This window comes from Scyliorhinus canicula, chromosome 17, assembly GCF_902713615.1.
Source record: "Scyliorhinus canicula chromosome 17, sScyCan1.1, whole genome shotgun sequence".
In the NCBI taxonomy this organism is placed as follows: Eukaryota; Metazoa; Chordata; class Chondrichthyes; order Carcharhiniformes; family Scyliorhinidae; genus Scyliorhinus; species Scyliorhinus canicula.
The window spans coordinates 11,456,571-11,476,754 of NC_052162.1; the positions used below are offsets into that span (position 1 = coordinate 11,456,571).

General features: G+C 51.3%; 1 protein-coding gene across 9 annotated transcripts in view; it reads left to right on the forward strand.

Moving 5' to 3' along the window:
• aff2 (AF4/FMR2 family, member 2) overlaps window positions 1–20,184 on the forward strand; it is a 536,338-nt gene that overhangs the window by 321,912 nt on the left and 194,242 nt on the right. For 7 of the 9 annotated variants that reach the window (XM_038775398.1, XM_038775391.1, XM_038775394.1 and 4 more), the window contains one exon: window positions 12,348–12,434. The exons of the other annotated variants lie outside the window; for them this stretch is intronic. In XM_038775398.1, the coding sequence (XP_038631326.1) occupies window positions 12,348–12,434 (87 nt within the window). The remainder of the gene's footprint in view (window positions 1–12,347; window positions 12,435–20,184) is intronic. 9 annotated transcript variants of the gene reach the window in all.

The following is a 20,184-nucleotide window of genomic DNA, read 5'->3' on the forward strand; positions in this document are numbered from 1 at the left end:
AGGAGCTCCTAAGGGTAGTGTCCTAGGCCCAACCATCTTCAGCTGCTTCATGAATGACCTCCCTTCCATCATAAGGGCATAAGTGTGGATGTCACTGATGACGGCACAATGTTCAATGTTCAGCACCATTTATAAATTCTCAGCAATTGAAGCAGTTCATGTCCAAACGTAGCAGGACCTGAACAATATCAAGGCATGGGCTGACTAGTGGCAAGTGATATTTGTGTCAAAATGGTGCCAGGCAATGACCATCTCCAACAAGGGAGGGGACGAGGTTCTCCGTTCCGCCGCACCATGGGCGGGATACTCCACGAACCGTCGGGGTTGGGCACTCCTGGCGCCGAGGAGGGGCGTGAACCACTCCGGCATCGGGCCGCCCCGAGGCGCGGAATCCTCCGCACCTTCAGTGGCTAGGCCAGTGCCAGAGTGTTTGGCGCCACGCCAACCAGCGGCGAAGGGCCTCCGCTGGCCGGCGCGAGTTGGCGCATGCGCCGGAGCGCCAGCGTGTTCTGGCGTCATCCCAGCGCATGCGCAGGGGGGTGGTTCTCCGCACGGGACATGGCGGACGTTGACAGTGGCCAGTGCGGAGGGATAGATTGCCCCCATGGCACAGGCCCGCCCGCGGATCGGTGGACCCCGATCGCGAGCCAGGCCACCATGGAGGCACCCCCAGGGGCCAGATCCTGGGGGTGCCTCCAAGGACTCTGCAGGCCGCCCGTGGAGCCAGGTCCCGACGGTAATTAGGACTGAGTTTAGGAGGAACTTCTTCACCCAAAGGGTTGTGAATCTATGGAATTCCTTGCCCAGTGAAGCAGTTGAAGCTCCTTCATTACATGTTTTAAGGTAAAGATAGATAGTTTTTTGAAGAATAAAGGGATTAAGGGTTATGGTGTTCGGGCCGGAAAGTGGAGCTGAGTCCACAAAAGATCAGCCATGATCTCATTGAATGGCGGAGCAGGCTCGAGGGGCCAGATGGCCTACTCCTGCTCCTAGTTCTTATGTTCTTATGTAAGGACCTGTTGTGACTTACGCGGAGGGACCCGCCGAAAACGGGCGGCGACTCAGCCCATCGCTGGCCGGAGAATTGCCGGGAGGGGGGCGCTGCCAGCAGTTGTCGACTGGTGCGCTACGATTCCCGCCGCCTCCGAAAACCCCGGCGTCGGAGAGTTCGGCAGCCGGCAGGGGCGGGATTCACGCCCCCCCCCCCTCCCCCCGGGCGATTCTCCGGCCCGCTATGGGGGCCGGAGAATCACGCCCCTGATTTCTGGTGCGGCGAGCCCAAGCTGGCAGCGGGATTCTCCGTCTCGGCAGCCAGCTAATGGGGTTTCCCATTGCGGGCACCCCAACGCCATCGGAATATACGCAGGCATGAGTGCGCTGCCGGTGAAGCAGAGGATCCCACTGACGGAGAATCCAGCCCTAGTATAACCATCACCCCTTGACATTCAACTCCATTACCAGAGCTGAATCCCTCACAATCAACATCCTGGGTGTTTCCATTGATCAGAAACTTAACTGGATTAGCCACATTAATACTGTGGCTACCAGAGCTGGTCAAGGGCTAGGAATCCTGTGGTGAGTAAATCACCTCCTGACTCCCCCAAAGCTTGTCCATTATCTACAACACACTGGTTAGGAGTGTAATGGAATACTCTCCACTTGTCTGGTTGAGTGAAGCTGCAACAGCACTCAAGCTCGACACCATCCAAGCTTGCTTGATTACTCCTCCTTCCACAAACATTCACTCCCTCCACTACGGACGAACAGTGTGCACCATCTACAAGATGCACTGCAGGAACTCACCAAGGTTACTTCCGTAGCACCTTCCAAACCCACGACGACTATCTTCTAGAAGAACAAAAACAGAAGATACCAGAAGCATCACCACCTAAATTGTATTTAGCTACCAGTGATTTCATGGGTTGCTACAGTCAGTATTTGGTGGGGAGTGCTATGATGAATGTACTGATTCACACAGGGCGAGATTCTCCCAAAACGGGAGAAATCGTAAAGCTGCCGTAAAACCCGGGCGGGTTTTACGGCAGCGCGCCCCTTCCCGACGGGGGACCGATTCTGGTCCCCGGTCGGGGCTAGCAGTCCGACGCCGTAGGCTCCGGCAAGACGGGCTTAACGAAAATCGTTAAGCCCGCTTACCGGAGTTAGCGCCGGCTGACGCGTCATATGACGTCAGCCGCGCATGCGCAGTTTGGAAGACTCCAACCCGCGCATGCGCGGGTGACGTCATCGCATTTTTGCGCGAAACCCGCGCATGCGCGGGCCGGGTTGCCCCTCAGCCGCCCCGCGAATGGATACTGCGGGGCGGCGGAAGGACAAGTAGTGCGCGGGCATCGGGCCCGCTGCCCGCGATCGGTGCCCACCGATCGCGGGCCCATGGCACCCTTGGCACGGCCGTGGTACTGCCGTGCCAATCGGTGCCATGGTTATAAAAAGCGAGTTGGTGACGCCGTTTTTACGAACGGCAAGACCAGGTGTGTTTGCCGTTCGTGAAAACGGCGGAAAGGGCTGGGACTTCGGCCCATCTAACAGCTGAGAATCGCTGCCGGCCGTAAAAAAACGACGGCAGCGATTCGGGTCGGGACTTCGGCGGGGGGGTGGGAGAATAGCGGGAGGGCGGGAAAAATGTCGGGAAGGCCCTCCCGCTATTCTCCCACCCGTCGTGGGGGGCGGAGAATTTCACCCACAGTCTTTATAATACCAGGACAACTATTCTATTACAGTTACTATTACTAAACTTTAGTTCAAGAAAAAAAAGTTACTCACCATCCTGATTTGGAAATATATCACTGTTCCTTCAGTGTCGCTGGCTGGTTCGAAATCCTCAAATTCACTCCCAAACAGCACAGTGGGTGTACCTACCCCTCAGGGAATGCAGCGGTTCAAGAAGACAGCTCACCATCACCTTCTGAAGGGCAACCAGGGATGGGCAATAAATGTTGGCGTAGCCAGCGATGCCCATATCCCGTAAGTGATTAAAACAAATGTTACCATTAAATTCAAGGAGCAGGAACACCCACTTTGAGCTCAAGTGACTTCTTGGTATTGTTCATAATAAATCTACATCTAGCCACTAGGAAGAGGCCAATTGACATTTAAATAAATATACAGTAAATCTCCCTTCGCATTGCTGATGTTCAGTCAGGACAGTGTGAAGCTGAGTGTACTGCTCTGCCACTCGGGCGAAGCTGTGTCGAAGAAAGATGTATCTGTAGTTTAATTTAAAATGTTCAATTCTTTAATTTGGGAACCCAATTTCCTCGGGCTCAAAACTAAGCCCTGTCAGAGGTGTGGGGGGGGGGGGGGGGGGGGGGGATTTTGTGCCCGCTTTAGCCATCAGCATAAATGGCGACGTGGGCCCCATGTTCCGTGAGAGTCAGAAAACAAGATCTTGCCAGTGAGATCTGGGGCAGGATTCTCCTGCAATCGGTGAAATGGCCCAACGCCGGCGGCAAGAACTGCGCGAACCACTCCGGCGTTGGGCCAACCGGAGGTTGCGTAATTCTCCGCATTTTCGGGGGCTAGGCCGGCGCTGGAGTGGTTGGCGCCATACCAACTGCCGCCGAAGGGCCGTCGCGATTTGGCACATGACCAGAACCGCCGCCGAGGTTCCGCGCATGCGCAGACCGGCCGGCGCGTACCAGCGCATGCGCAGGGGGTTTCTGCTCTGCACCGGCCATGGCAGAGCCCTACAGAGGCCAGCACGGAAGGAAGGAGTGCCCCCACGGCACAGGCCTGCCCTCAGATCGGTGGACCCCAATCGCGGGCCAGGCCACCGTGACCACTCCCGCCCCCCCCCCCCCCACTAGGGCCAGATCCCCCAGCACCCCACCCTCCCCCCCGAGGACTTCAGTAGCCGGCCTACAAGCCAGGTCCCACTGTGGTGGGCCATGTCCATTTCACGCCGGCGGGACTGGTCAGGAACCGACAGCCGCTCGGCCCATCAGGGCTCAGAGAATTGCCGGGGGGGGGGCCGCTGCCAACGGCCCCCAACCGGCGCGGCGTGATCCCCGCCCCCGCCCAAAAACCAGCGGCAGAGAATATGGCAGCCGGCCTCGGAGCAGGATTCACGCCGTCCCCCCGGGGATTCCCTGACCCGGCAGGGGGTCGGAGAATCCCGCTCCTGGTTTTCCGATTTTCCCTGCTCTTTTCCAGTGACGTAACGAGGTTCCTGTCTGGAAGGGGCGGGAACCTCATTTCAATAGATTTTGATAAATTTAAATAATAATTAAAGGGCTTCCTTGCAATATAATCCCTCCCCCCGCCACCCCCCCCCCCCCCCCCCCCCCCCCCCTTACTAAATATTCATTACAACAGGTTTTTACAAATCTGAAACAGTGGGAGGGAACCCGCCGGGGGTAAGGGGGAGGCAAAGGTAAGTATCGCTCTTGGGGGGACAGGCACATGCCTGGGCCATGTCCTGGCTCTGCCCACTCGTACCCTGGCAGTGTCAACCTGACTGTGCCAACCCAACAATGCCAACCTCTGGTGTGCCTCATTGAGGGGGGGAGGTGAAAGTCCCCTTATATGTGTGCGTGAGGGAGGGGGGGGGTGGGCAGGGAGGGCACCCTGATGCTTGTGGGGGAGGGGGAGGGGTAGTCGCCTGTGTGGTGGAGGGGGTCACTCTAATGACTGTGTGGGACGAGGGGGGGGGGGAGTTGCACCCTGTGGTCGCCCAAATAACTGTGTGTGGGGGGGCTGCTGCTTGTGAGGGGGGGGCGGGTGTTGCCTGATGCTTGTCAGAGGTTCCCCCGTGGCAGGTGTGGTGGTGGTGGTGATGGGGGGGGGGGGGGGGGGGGGGTGGGTAGGGGAAGACGCAGAATGGGGGCCACCCTTTAAAGATGGCGGCCCGATCTCTGTGGAGCCAGAGTGCCTGGGAATCTGGAGAGGAAAAGATGGCTGTACAGTTGCAGAGATGCACATCGGTTTTCAATCTGAAACAAATATCAGGAGATTCCGCCCAGGGTCACAGAGGGTTGGGAGGCAACCAAGACTGGGAAAAGACATTTTAAAAGCGAGTAATGGGAGTGTGATAGATGCACAGCTGTGGATGAAAGACAAGAAGGGGAGCTTTGGTAAAGGCAGACATGGTTGAAATTAGAGGAAGTGGGGAGTGTAGTTGCATTAAATATTATTTTAGGGGATGCAGGCATTGGTGGCAAGAGTGACATTTATTGTCCATCATTCCATATGTCCCTGAGAAAATGGCAATGAACAATCTTGAGTCACTGCAGTTTTAGTGGTGAAGGTGCTCCCATAGTGCTGTGAGATAGAAAGTCCCGGTATTTTATGCTGGAAACAATGAAGTAATGACGAGAAATATCCAATACGTTTCAAGGTCTGCTGAAGAGGTTCAGGATGCGGTGGGGTTGCAGGTTACATGGGACTAGAGGAAACGCTGCAGCAGCACCAAATTTAATCCGGGGCTGCATTTGAACACATTTAAAATCGAAGGCCCGGAGTCCGGCCAAAAGCAGGATTCAGGAAAATCAGAACCTCAGTTTTGAAAAATGGTGAAAGCAGTGAATGAATCGAGTCAACAGGGAAGAGCCGGCTGAATTGGAAGTCTAGAGCGACGCAAAGTCACAGAAGCAGTTGTTAAAATATAATGGCAGCAGAAAAGAAGATGGAATGTCGAAGGAAGGTGGGAGACCTGGCAGGGGGTCATTGGAATAGTCCAGTCTGGAGATAACAGAAGTGTGCATGAGAGTTCAAGCAGCAGATGTGTTGGCAAGTAATGTTTAGGGGATATCCTAACTTGCACCAAGTCCCATTCACCTTCTGTGATCGTACAGCCCATTTTAGCAATTTTTCAATTTTATCATTCTCTGCCATGCTTCACCACCATGGCCATTCCCCTGCCTATAGGGCGGCATGGTGGCATGGTGGTTAACACTACGGCCTCACAGCACCAGGGTCCCGGGTTCGATGTGTGAAGTCTGCATGTTCTCCCCGTGTCTGCATGGGTTTCCTCCGGGTGCTCCGTTTTCCTCCCACATTCCAGAGATGTGCAGATCAAGTGGATTGGCCATGATAAATTGCCCCTTATGTGACTCCATGGTACAGGCCCGCCTGCAGATCGGCGGGCCCAGATTGCGGACCTGGCCATCATGGGGGTCCCCCGGGGCCGGATCCCCCTGGGGCCGGACCCCCCCCACCGAGGACCCCACTAGACGGCCGACAAGCCAGGCCCCGCCGTGATGGACCATATCTGCAAGTTAGGTGGCATTACAGGGATAGGGTGGGGGATTGAGCCTAGGTAGGGTGCTCTTTCCGAGGGTGGGTGCAGACTCAATGGGCCAAATGGCCTCCTTCTGCACTGTCGAGAATCTGTGGAATTCACTCCCTAAACCTTTCAGTCTTCCTATTCCTCCTTCAAGATGCTCCTTAACATCCACCTCCTGTCATCTGCCCCAATATCGTCATCCGTGTCTGGTTATCATGCATTATTTAACAGTGCTCCTGTAATGTCCCTTTGCCTATTCTGAAGGCACTGTGTTTTTCATCAGGACTATCTCACACTTGCGCAAACGTACATGGTTACTGATTAATTATTCTGAAATATTCTGAGATGGTGCAACAAATAACAATGTCCAACTAGATGTCAAACCTTTTATTCATCCAGAAGTATTCAAATTCTGAATTATGTCCAGACCAGTAAACATCCCTCTTCTCGTGTAAAAAGAATGAGGGTATAGTTGATTGAGGCCAGTTTGCAGCAAACACGTAATCCTGGTCCCACTGGGTGGTCCTTGGAAAAGTTCTCCTCCCTTCTATTTGACCCTTGATAAACTACTGTAAATAAATGGCTTGTTATTCCTTCCTGCTCTGAAAGGAGAAAGGACAAACCTTTTTAATCATCTGGTACTTTTGAAATTGTTTAATATTCCCTGCGCTCAATCGCCAATGGTCAGACAGAGGAAAAGAGTCTTGTTTATTTTCTCCTTAAAATGATCAAGTCCAAGTCCAAGTTGTTCCAGGCTCAGCCAAACTTGCGGAGTTGATCAAGGGGAAACTCACCACAACACCGCACGCTCTTTTATTTCCAATTCACTTCAGCCTGAAGCCATAATTCACACCAGGACCATACCCACACCACGTGCCACACGATCCTGTGTCCCTTCGCATGTACACCTTGGGCGGGATTCTGCCATAATGGGCGGGATGGCCTGACGCCGGTGCCAAGCATGGCGCGAACCACTCCGGCGTCAGGCCACCCAGAAGTTGCGGAATCCTTCGCACTTCTGGGGGTTAGGCCGGTGCCGGAGGGGTTGTCGCCGTGCCAACTGGCTGCAAAGGGCCTCTGTGGTCCCACGCAGGCACAGAACCGCCGACGTGTTCCTGCGCACGCGCAGGGGGCTTCTTCTCTGTGCCGGCCATGGCGGAGCCCTATGGAGACCGGCGCAGAGGGAAAGAGTGATCCCACGGCACAGGCCCGCCTGCAGATGGGCGGGCCCCGATCGTGGGCCTGGCCACCGTGGGGTCCTCTGGGGCCGGATCCCTCTGGGGCCGGATCCCTCTGGGGCCGGATCCCCCCCCCCCCCCCCCCCCCCGAGGACCCCGCTAGACAGCTGATAAGCCAGATCCCGCCGTGATGGACCATGTCCATTTCACGCTGGCGGGTCTGGCCGAAAACGGGCGGCCGCTCGGCCCATCGGGGCTCGGAGAATTGCCGGGAGGGGCCCCCGACCGGCGCGGCTTAAACTCCACCCCTGCCCGCAAACCAGCGCCGGACAATACGGCAGCCGGCACCGGAGTGGTCACCGGAGCGGCCACCGGAGTGGCGGGGCGGGATTCACGCCCCCCGGGACTCTCCGACCCTGCGGGAGGTCAGAGAATCCCGCCCATTGTGTTCCTGAACAGCACAAAGTAAGGTAGATGTTGACTTTCTGTCACAGTGCAGAGCATTCATCAGCAAGTTAGCAGCCCGTTTCACATCCTTCCCCATTTTTACTGCTACTATCGTCAACAGAAGAGAAGATCATGATGGGGAGATGCTGGCGTTGGACTGGGGTGGGTGCAGTCAGAAGTCTTACAACACCAGGTTAAAGTCCAACAAGTTTGTTTGGAATCACTCACCTGATGAAGGAGCTGAGCTCGGAAAGCTAGTGATTGCAAACAAACCTGTTGGACTTTAACCTGGTGTTGTAAGACTTCGTCAAGTGAAGATCGGAAGGTGTTAAGAGATCCGCTAACTCACTGGGCACAAATTTCCCGTTTTTGCACGGAATGCTGGCTGAGGTGAGGAAGGTAGGGTGCGGCTGGCCGGCAGCAAATCCGCGTTCAGCCGCTGGAAGAGAACACGGGGGCATCTCTCACCGTCAGGCTGGAGGAGCAGGGCAGGGAAAAGCAGGCAACACCGGCAGTTTGGGGATCTATTTTTGAAAGGCGCCCCGATCTCAGATAAAAGACAAACAGTTGGGAAGACCTTCAATTGTATTATTATAGATTTAAATTGGGTTCCCGTTCATCGGGGCCCGTTGCTTTCCGTGGGTTTACTTTCAAGAAGGCAGCTCTTACCTCCGAGGCTGTAATAGTGGGTATGGGTGTGTCCAGGGCTGTTGGGGTGGGTGGCACTGATGTATTGAACCAAGCGTTACACACAGTTCTGCACACAGCAAGTCCCCCCTCTTCCCGGAGCCTTCTTTCACTCCCCGATGCAGCCTTCTCTCGCTCCCCGAGGAGTCTTCCCTCACTCCCCCGAGGCAGCCTCCTCTCCTCTCCTCTCCTCTCCTCTCCTATCCTCTCCTCTCCTCTCCTCTTCTCTCACTCCCTGAGGCAGCCCCCTCGCACTCCCCCCGAGGCAGCCTTCTCTCGCTCCCCGAGGAGTCTCCCCTCACTCCCCCAGGCAGCCTCCTCTCATTCACCCAGTGGGCTCCTTCTCTTCTCACACGATTCAGTACTCTGCTTATATAGTCTGATCAGGCTGCACAGCTGATTCTCGGTGCACCGATCAGTTTGCCTTGTGGCCTCAAGTGGGTGTTGTCCGGAAACTGGAGAAAGTACTGTCTTTCCAGCACAAAGCCCCTGGTGTACCAGACTGAACATACACAGAGTGTGCTCCTGAGTGTACTCAAACAACAATGTACAATTACACAGAAACTAAATTCATGGTGTGCACTGACTTTAGATTGTATAGATACGTAGTGCTCGGATATCAGGAAGTGTCTGGCAAGTGCGTGATACCGTGGAGAATTAAAGTGTCCAAAAAGTATGGAATACTTCTCATTGCATTAGGTTGGGATGGGATTCAGATCAAGTGTGGTTTGCTGTTTGACAATGACATCCATCCAAATCAGTATAGCCTGAGATGTACCTTACAATGTTGATATTCCAGTGATGGATATTGCCAAATGAAGGTTAGATGTGTGGTGATTTCCCAACTAAAACTAACCTGAAGGATCTGTCAGATTTGTTACAGTAATTATGCACCTTCAAGCATATTCACCTGCAATGCGGCTTACATGTATTACTTTTTTATAATAAATTTAGAGTACCCAATTATTTGTTTCCCAAATAAAGGGCAATTTAGTGTGGCCAATCCACCTACCCTGCACATCTTTGGATTGTGGGAGTGAGACCCACTGCACACGGACAGTGACCATGGACCATGGAATCGAACCTGGGTCCTCGGCACCGTGAGGTAGCAGTGCGCTACGTAACCACTGCGGCACCATTCCACCCTTTCCTTACAAATATTACAAAGTAGGATTGGGAGATTGAAACTTCTGTTTCAATGGGTTGAGTGGACCTTCAGTGACATACGGTCGGTACAGTGACTGTTTCCTCAGACACCTGCCTGGAGCAGTGCGAGATGGATTGAGGGTGGTCATCCACTCTGGTCACTCTCATTTGTTCCTCAGAGCTGGATTATTAATCTAACCTATTTTGCTTCAAGTGCAAGTGGTCTTTGTTTAACCCCTTCACAGGCCGGCCATGATAGATATGCCACCAATAAGTGAATGGCATTGAGTTCACCCTAGTTTAGTTACCTTTGAATCGGACAACAATGGACGAGAGGTTGTGGGCTGGATTCTTCCGCCCGCCCACCGCAAGATCGCCGTGGGCATGACATGGACCATGTAAAGGTCCATTGATCCAGCTCTTGTCAGTGTCTTTCCAGAAATTAAGAAAATTACTCAGTTAGGGGTGGCAGTCACCTGATGTGAGACAGTAAGGAGGTGAACGGATTTCAGGCCTTTCATCCTCTGAACAGAATGGTCAGGAGACGATCTTGTGGTGCTGTGGGTAGTGTCCTTGCCTGTAACGTAGAAACACAGGGTCCGGGTCCACCTTCAGGATGGCTACGGAAGATGTGTTCATAATGTGGCCAAACAGTTTGACTGTCAAATTGCAAATCCTCTGTAATATGGGCAGCACAATGGCACAGTGGTTAGCACAATTGCTTCATAGCACCAGGGTCCCAGGTTCGATTCCCAGCTTGGGTCACTCTCCGTGCCGAGTCTGTACCTTCTCCCCGTGCCTGCGTGGGTTTCCTCCGGGTGCTCCGGTTTCCTCAGACAAGTCCCGAAAGATGTCCTTGTTCGGTGAATTGGACATTCTGAATTCTCCCTCTGTGTACCCGAACAGGCGCCGGAGTGTGGCGATAGGGGATTTTCACAGTAACGTCACTGCACTGTTAATGTAAGCCTACTTGTGACAATAATAAAGATTATTACAAAGATTTGGAACTCGCTTCACAAATGGCAATCGATGCTAGATCAGTTGTTCATTTTAAATCTGAGATAGATGAATTTTTGTTGAGCAAAGGTGTTAAGGGATATGGGTCAAAGGCAGGTATACAGAGTTTGGCCACAGATCAGCCATGATCTTATTGAATGGTGGTGTAGACTCGAGGGGCTGAATGGCCTACTCCTGTTCCTATGTTCCTCTGACTCAAGGAAATGAAAGGACTTTAATTGGTGCGTTGCACCGTCGGGTTGTCCGAAAAATCCATCATGGTCAATAAATTGCTTGTCGCAATTAAATGTGCTCACCCATATTTTGTGAACAAACAGGGGCAACCAGTCATTATTCAGTAAGGTTCCCCAATAGTCGGTGAGATAAATACCAGTGGATTTGTTTTGGTGGAATTGGTATCGAGGTGAATGTCAGCCAGGGCATCTTCCTGCCTCTGCTTGACATTGTTCTATTGGATCTTCGGCAGCTACCAGAAAAGTGGCCTCTGTTAAATGTCTCAGTTGAAAGATGACACCCCCAACAAAGCAACCCCTTCCTTAGTGCTGCACAGCAGAGCCAGCGTCAATGGGGTGCTCAGGTCCTGGAGTTGACCTTGATCTCACAAAACATATTCAGCGGTAACTGAGCTCAGGTTGCCACGTGTAAGTATGGCTGGCGTGCCTCACCTCCGCTTTTCACCTGGTTGCACAGCCTCGCTGAAATCAAGAAGGCACCCAGGAGGCGGAAGGCCAACCTGGAAACCACAAACAACAATTAAGATGCGCGGCATTCCAATGCAATGTCTGTCGAGTTGCTTTGTGTATCACAATGCTTCTTAAACAGGGAAACAAATATTAGAAAGTGCCGAGAGAAATTCAGCTGGGCTGAGTTCATCATCAGTTCTTTATTTATCTTCACACGGTTGAATTTGACAGAAGACTGAAGCCATTAGGTTGACAATCACCATTATGGTGTCTGCACTCTGCTGCCAAATCATTGTGTCTTACCAAGGCAGATTTTAGCACCGAAACGGGGTGCCTTTAAAGCCAAGCTTTATTGGTGTTAGGTGAGTTGATCGAATAGTCAGAAACATGTTTGATAACACTAAACAAAGCTGTGACGGAGCTCAGTAGAAACTGTCTTCTAAGAACAAAGCAATTTTAAGATGCTGGAGACCGTATATCATTAGCCTGCAGCTACACACAGCAGAGGACTGCGTGGTTCTCGCCCACACATCTAATGGAGCATTGAGTAGAATGTATCTCATTTATGCAAAGTGCCTGTGACAGCTTAGTGTCCCGTATCATCAGCACATTTACAAGAAATGGAATATAGCTTTTAGTTAAATCTTTTTTTTTTAATTGCTGTACTTTTGAAGTATAGGAGCGAGCCCTGGAAGAAGGAATAACTCATCACCCATGCTCCACGCATACAAAATAAACACAGTGCAAATAGCAAAAAAAATGTAACAGTAAGGTTTGGCTTTGCATTTCAATTCCCGTCGTTACATTAATACCCTGACGGGCGCTTTGAGCAGTCAGATGTCTACTGGAGACCGTTACAATGGTTACAGCAATACACGGTTGACGCGCTGCGAAATGGGTCACAAATTGATTTGTGAAATTGTTTTTTGTTTTTTTTTTCCGCTGCAGGAGATGACACACTCGTGGCCTCCTCCCTTGACAGCCATACACACACCTGGCAAGGCCGACCCAACCAAGTTCCCGATCCCAAACAAGGTAGGGGGAGCTGCCGTCGAATCTGAATTTAATCCGACGGATTTAATCAGGAGTTGGGAAACGTTTAAAAACCTTTTTGAGAGCAGACTAGGAATTAGAATTGAAACAAATTCTATTCGTAGCCCTCACAGTGGGCTACAATATCGAGGTTTTATATAGAAATCGATGACTGCCATTGTTCCTTGTATTGAATCCTTTTTAGTATCTTGGACTATCTACGCAATGTGAACCAAACAAATTCATTGAATTACACAGAATTTGCAACGCTGAAACAGGCCATTCGGCCCACATGACCTCTGCTGGTGTTTATGCTCGACCTGAGCCTCCTGACATCCAACTCCATCCTACAATCTGCATACCCATCTGATGGGTGGAGGCAAGAGTGATGCAGATGGCACATCAGAGGTATTTCTGGTGAAATTTCTGCATCTGGTTATATGTTCCACCTGAGGGTCAACATTTGGAGACTCAGATCCCAGTGGATCCCTGCCTGACAGGAGCGTGGATCCGAGATTTGGTGCTTCTGGTTTTCTGGCCATTCTTCTTCAGGAACACTGCAAATCGGACACCCTGACTGGCACGCCAGCCCTTTGATGCTCCCATGGGGAAAGGTTGGAGATTCACCCGAACATCTGGCGGCACGGTAGCACAGTGGTTACCACGGTTGCTTCACAGCTCCAGGTTCTCCCAGGTTCAATTTCCAGCTTGGGTCACTGCCTGTGTGGAGTCTGCACCTTCCCCCCGTGTCTGCGTGGGTTTCCTCCGGGCGCTCCGGTTTCCTCACACAGTCCCAAAATGTGCAGGTCAGGTGGATTGGCCATGCTAAATTGCCCCTTAGTGTTCGGTGGTGTTACTGGTTGCGGGGAAGGGGCGCAGGTGTGGGTTTAGGTGGGTGATCTTTCCAAGAGCCGGTGTAGACTTGATGGGCCGAATGGCCTCCTTCTGCACTGTAAATTCTATGATTCTATTAGTCCATGATCTAAAATTTACATGAATGCAGTACATTTGTGCCAAATCGTTGCCAGTTGATAAATCTGCTCTCATCTAATTGAATGACATAGCTGGTACAAGGGGTTGAATCTCCTTTTCAATGTTCTCATTGCTGTTTCTGATATCTTGGTGCACCAAGCATGGCTGATGTATTTATCTACATAATAGCAGTCACTGCACCGCTGAATCAATCATTGTCTGTGGAATGCTTGGAAAATAAAGAAAAGTTGTATTTCCATCTTGTCTCCCGCCTCAGGATGTTCCAAAGCATTTTATAGAATCGGAGATTCTAATATCTTCAGGAATCGTGAGACGGTTACAAACAGAAGTTTTATTTTGGTAAACAAAATCAAAGGCCGCAACGCGGCATACAGCACAAAAGTCCCAGCCGGGTCTACCCATCTGCTCAGCCCCAATCCGGGCCGGCTTTTAAGTATAAGGTTCACCAGCCCCACCTGCTAGGCCTCCACCGCTCATAAGGGAGCTTGCATTCCACCAGCCACGTGGGGAGATCAAATGGATCTCATAGGGGTTATTGAACCCCCCCCCCCGACCCCCAATCCTTCGGTCCCTCTGTCGTTGGAGGTGGAGGAGGTCTACTTCACTGCTTTGTCTGTGGCTGTTGCGGGGTTGGGTCAGAGGGAGTGGAGCTTGTCGGGGAGCATCGCTTCCATGCCAATCGTCTCGGGGTGGGAGGGGGAGCGGTCTCCCCCTAACCAAACTGCTATCCAAGATTATGGGTGTTTCTGTCTTCCTGTCTATCCCCAGGTTCTCCATCTCGCACATATCAGTGGTTCTGGACCTCGGGGACTATTTATTGCTCCCTGGCTCATGGAGGATGGGCAAGAGGAACGAGGAACTGATTCGTCAGTGCGAGATACCTGCCATTGAGCTGGTCCACATGTTTGCACACCGTCCGCTTCTTGGTTTTGACTGTATAAGAGACTGGTCCGGGCTTCTCCACTACGTTCCCTGATACCCATCGGGTACTGTCCCCCAAATTTCGGATGTGCACAGTGTTTCCTGTCTTGAACCCTCTGTCCTGCTTCCGGTGGTCATGCTATTTTTTCTGGAGGTTTTGTTTCTTCTCCACCTTCCCACCAAGCATGGGAAATGTTAGGCATTGACGGGTTTGTAGTCTTCGGCCTATCAGTAACTCCGTCAGTGCTACTCCGATTGTCATGTGTGGGGTGCTCCGATAGTAGAACAGGAAACCTGCCAATTTTGTCTCAACTGACCCTGTGCCATGTTTTTCAAACCCCTCTTAAACGTCTGTACTGCCCGCTCGGCCATGCCGTTTGAAGAGGTGTGGTGCGGGGAGGTTGTGTTTAACTCCATTCACCTGCATGAACTTTGAGAATTCCTTGCTGGTGAATGGAGTGCCATCGTCAGTGACGGGCACTTCCCGGATGCCATGGACACTGAATGATTGGCGCAGTTTCTATTTGGTGGTTTGCGAAGTGGTGGATGGCGTCTGGCAAACGACCATCTGTTCTGAGTGGGTAGCAACAAGTAGTAGAAACATTGAACCTCGGAAAGACCCGGCAAAACTGGCGTGTAACCGCACCCGGTGCCAGGGGTGAAGTGAGGCTGATGAAGGGAGGTTTTGATGGCCTTGGCATGCCGTGCACTGCTGCACCCACCTCTCGATGTCACCATCAAGCTCAGGCCACCGCACATAGCTCCTGGCGAGCATCTTCATTTTGGACACCCCCAAATGTCCATTGCGCAGGTCCTGCAGGATGGCTTTCCTGCCTTGCCTCAGGACGAGTACATGGGTTCCCCACAGGAGAATGCCCTCTTCAATGCTAAGCCCCTGTTGTTTGGTTGGGAAACCCACAGTTCTTCAGGCAGTTTTCCCTGTAGTCCCCCCTGTAGGACGACGTGGCGCTGCTTTGCCAACCTGCTTTGCGTCCACACATGAATTTACGAGGCTGTGAGAGGCAACGTGCACCATACAATGTAGCACCCACATGGCTTTGTCTGCTACTGGCGGGGCTGAAGGGAGCATGTCTGCAATGGGAGCTGGCTCAGGGCATCCGTATACCCAATCTGCGCACCCGGACTCAAAGGCATATACATACGCCGCCAACAATAGTGCCCACCTCTGGATCCTGGACAAAACTATCGGTGTATCACCTTGTCTTCTTTGAAAAGGTTGAATAACTGTTTGTTGTCCGCAATGATTGCGAAGTGCTGCCCATAAACGTATTGATGGAACGTTTTGACTGTGAAGATCACAGCCAGTCCTTGCCTGTCAATCTGAGTGTTCTTGCACTCTATGCCAGCCAAGGCTCTCGATGTATAGGCTGTCAGTCTCTCCATCCCATCACTCATCCGATGAAACAACACTGCCTCAATGCCATACAGACAGTATTACTTTAAAAAAAATAAATGTAGAGTACCCAAATAATTTTTTCCAATTAAGGGGCAATTTAGCATGGCCAATCCACCTACCCCACACATCTTTTGGGTTGTGGGGGCAAAACCCGCACAAACACAGGGAGAATGTGCAAACTCCACACGGAGAGTGACCCAGAGCCGGGATCGAACCTGGGACCTCGGCGCCGTGAGGCAGCAATGTGAATCACTGCGCCACCATGCTGCCTTAGACAGCATTACGATCCCAGACCAGACCCCAGCAGTGGCGAGGATACTAGACCGAATCCCCAATATTACAGTTTATTTTAAGACTCTGCGGAAAGACTGATTCACTCCAGGAATGATTGCATTAAAAAAATAGGGCTTTGGTATTTCTAAAACAAAATCTTGATTATAAACACAATATTAAACTTTTAACTTTACAGCCGAAAAATAACACCTTACTGCAACTATACAATTTTCCATTTAACAACAAGAAAAGAAACATACAGATCTCAATCCAGCTTAAACCAGCAAGGCATGCAGTAATACATGCATTACAGAACTGATTCTGGCTTTTGTTAGAACACCTTCAGACTCTGGCTGAATATCTTCAAATAGCCACTTCAAATGGGTTGTTTCAGCCTCTTCCTTGTCTTCAGATGAGACTGCTCTGCTTTCGAATATTATTACTAGTTTTCCCTATCCTACCGGGAAAAAAAAACTGCCTTTATCTGTGGTCTAAAAAACAAGGGATATCAGATCAGACTTCACTTTCAAACGTCTGTCTCCCAACCTCTGTCTCTCTCCGCAGCTTTCTCCAAAACTGCCTCTCTCCACAGATTCTCAAAATGTCTCTCTCTGAGCTAAAAAAGCAAATTCATTTTTCCATGGACGACAAGCACATTAACTCCCCAGGGAATTTCCCAGGCAAACACTATGCATTGCCCCAGACTGAAAAAAACATTCCTTGGCAAATATCACGGGTGGGATTCTCTGCCGACGGGTTCTCCGTTTTGCCGGCGCCCAGGGGGTTTCCCGACGTTGTGGGGCTGCCCCACAATGGGAGACCCCATTGACCGGCCGGCGTAACGGCGAATCCCGCCGGCAGGTTGAGGCAGAAAAGTGGCGCGGCGGGGTGGGGGCGGAGAATCCAGACCCACGTGCTGGCTGCTAAAACTACCCAAGCCCGGCAGAACACTCTCTAACCCCAATATTTAGAAGCCAATGTTCCTAAAATGTTACAATCGTCCAACGTGTGATTCGGAGTGGTCTAACAGGGTCTTAATGTGTTAGCAGTGTAGAGGACAACAGTTGCTGCTTTACTTCAACATCCTCCATGCTCATGTTTGATGTTTCTTTAAGAGAGCATGTAATGATGCCAGTATGGTCGCCAGATTCGCAATGAACCTTGGTGCCAGACTGGCACTGCCAAGGTTCCCAGCTGGCACAGCTGGGGCACTGCCAGGGTATCAAATGGGTACAGCCAAGGTGCCAAACTGCATTTTCTACACGGTCGCGATTGTGCCGGGGTGTCTTGCGTTAGTGCTGGGGGGTGTCTTGGGGATCACGGCAGAGTCTCCAGAGATTGGGCCCCATTTAAAAATGGCATCCCCATCTCACGCTGCATTGAGTGTTCCGGCGAGCGGAGTTCCTCAGTGAAGAAAACGGAGCTTTGTGAAGGCCTTGGTCGCTTGTTCCCTCCTGAGGTCTCCTATCTAACCGCGGTGCTGTTCGATCGCGTTGTGTTACTCGGCACTCGCTGTGGGACTTTATTCCCATTTAGTTAAATCGTGCCCGTGATGTTTCAATAAGATCACCCCCTCATTCTTCTAAACTCCAGCTGATACAGGTCCAACCTGTCCTCATAAACTAACCCCCTCCTCCCCCTCACCAGTCACATGAACCTTCTCTGAACTGCTCCAGGCGCAATGCTTATAAGCTGAAAGCAAGACGGAAAATGCTGGAAATTCTGAGCAGGTCTGACAGCGCCTGTGGAGAGAGAAAGAGAATGAACATTTCGGGTCACGGCCTTTCATCAGAGCTGGGGAAAGGTTAGAAATGTAATAGGTTTTAATCAGTGAAAGAGTGAAAGGTGGAGGAAGAAAACAAAAGGGACGGCCTGTGATAAGGTGGACGGCAGGAAAGATTAATTGACCAAAACGTTAATGGTGCAGGGCCAAAGTAATGAAAAAAGTAAAGAAACAAAAGATTTGCCACGCGGCTGGGGTGGGGTGGGGGGTTGGGTGTGGGGAGGAGGTGGGGGGGGGGGGGTTTGGTGAACCGCGGAGTGCTGATTGGTTATCAGCTGGAAGCAAAAGCAAGAGGAAAGTGAGAGCGAACCCAAATCCTGCAAAGAGAACGGAAACAAAATGGGGAAGAGATTACAGTCTGAAATTGTTGAACTCAACGTTGAGTTCGGAATGCTTATAGTGGCTGATCAAAAGATGAGGTGCTGATCCTTGAGCTTCATCGGAATGCTGCCAGGATACCGAATTCAGTGTGAGGGCGAGGCAGAGGGTTAGAATGTCAGGCTGTTGGTCGTGGGTGCAGGAGGTGTTCCACAATAGATTCTCTCAATCTGCGTTTGTTCTCCCCGGTATGTGGATGCTTTGGAGAGGGCGCAGAGATTTACCTGCCTGGACTGGAGGGCAAGTCTTATGAAGAAAGGTTGAGGGAGCGAGCGCTTTTCTCACGGGAGCGAAGAAGGAAGAGAGGTGACTTGATAGAGGTGTACAAGGTGATGAGAGGCATGGATAGAGTGGCTAGCCAGAGACTTTTCCTCAGGGCGGAAATGGCTGTCACGAGGGGACATAATTTTCAGGTATTTGTTGGAAGGTTTAGGGGAGGTGTCAGAGATTAGTTCTTTACACAGAGAGTGGTGGGTGTGTGGAATGCACTGTAGGCGGAGATGGTGGAGACAGAGTCATTAGGGACATTTAAGCGGCTCTTGGACAGGCACATGGACAGCAGTAAATTTAATTTTTCTAAATTTAGCGTACCCAATTCATTTTTTTTCAAATTAAGGGGCAATTTAGCGTGGCCAATCCACCTACCCTGCACATCTTTTTTTAAATTTTTTAAAATAAATTTAGAGTACCCAATTATTTTTTCCAATTAAGGGGCAATTTAACGTGGCCAATCCACCTATCTGGCACATCTTTGGGTTGTGGGGGTGAAACCCACGCAGACACGGGGAGAATGTGCAAACTCCTCACAGACAGTGACCCAGGGCCGGGATTCGAACCCAGGTCCTCAGCGCTGTAGGCAGCAATGCTAACCACTGTGCCACCGTGCTGCCCACCCTGCACATCTTTGGGTTGTGGGGGAGAAACCCATGCAAACACGGGGAGAATACGCAAACTCCACACAGACAGTGACCCAGAGCCAGGATCGAACCTGGGACCTCGGCGCTGTGAGGCAGCAGGGCTAACCCACTGCGCCACCGTGCTGCCCTATGGACAGCAGTAAATTGACAGGGTGTAGGTTAGGTTGATCTTCGATTGGGATAAATGGTTGGCATAACATCTTGGCCTGAAGGGCCTGTACTGTGCTGTACTGTTCTATGTATAGAACAGACCACATTCTGATCAGCAAATACAGTATGCCAAGTTGAAACACGTGCACGTGGATTGCAGTTTCACTTAAAACGGTGTGAGGAGCCTTGGAGGGTAATCAGAGAGGGTTTGAGGAGGACGGGCATTGCACCTCCTGCACTTGCCACGGGAAGAAAGGGGGAGTTGACTGAGGAGTGTTGCGAAGGAGAAGGTCCTTTTGAAAGGCTGGAAGGGGAGAGGGGGTGGCTGTTGGCTGCAACTTGCAGGTGATAGAAATAGTGGAGGATGGCCTACTGAGCATGGAGGTTGATGAGGTCAAGGGAAACCCTACCATGATCCTGGGAGGGGAAGAAAGGAATTTGGGCAGGAGTGTGGGAAATGGGACGATGACTGTCAACCATGGTGGGGGAGAGGGAGGGGAGGGGGGGGGGGGGGGGGAGGCAGGCAGGGGGTGGGGGGGCAGCGGGAGGTGGGGGACCTTCAGCTGAGAAAAAAGAGACATATCAGAGGCGCCGATAATCAAGGCTGTATCATCAGAAAATCCAATGCTAAGTTGTGAAGGATAATTTGGCTGTTTTTTTTGTAGCTTTTAACTAGTTTTAGGATAAATGAGAATTCCATTTATCACAATAAAAAAGGAATATGGAAATTCCTTGCTTAATATGCATGATGTCTGCTCTTTAATGAAATGGGCACTGTATTAAATATTTCAAAGAGATATTGTTAGGGTGACATAACATGTGATATTCTTTCATCAGCAGTATTCTGTCACCCTGATCCTATATTCATTCTGTTAGAATTGTGTGTTTAGCTCTCATTCAACGAGGTAATTATCTGACACA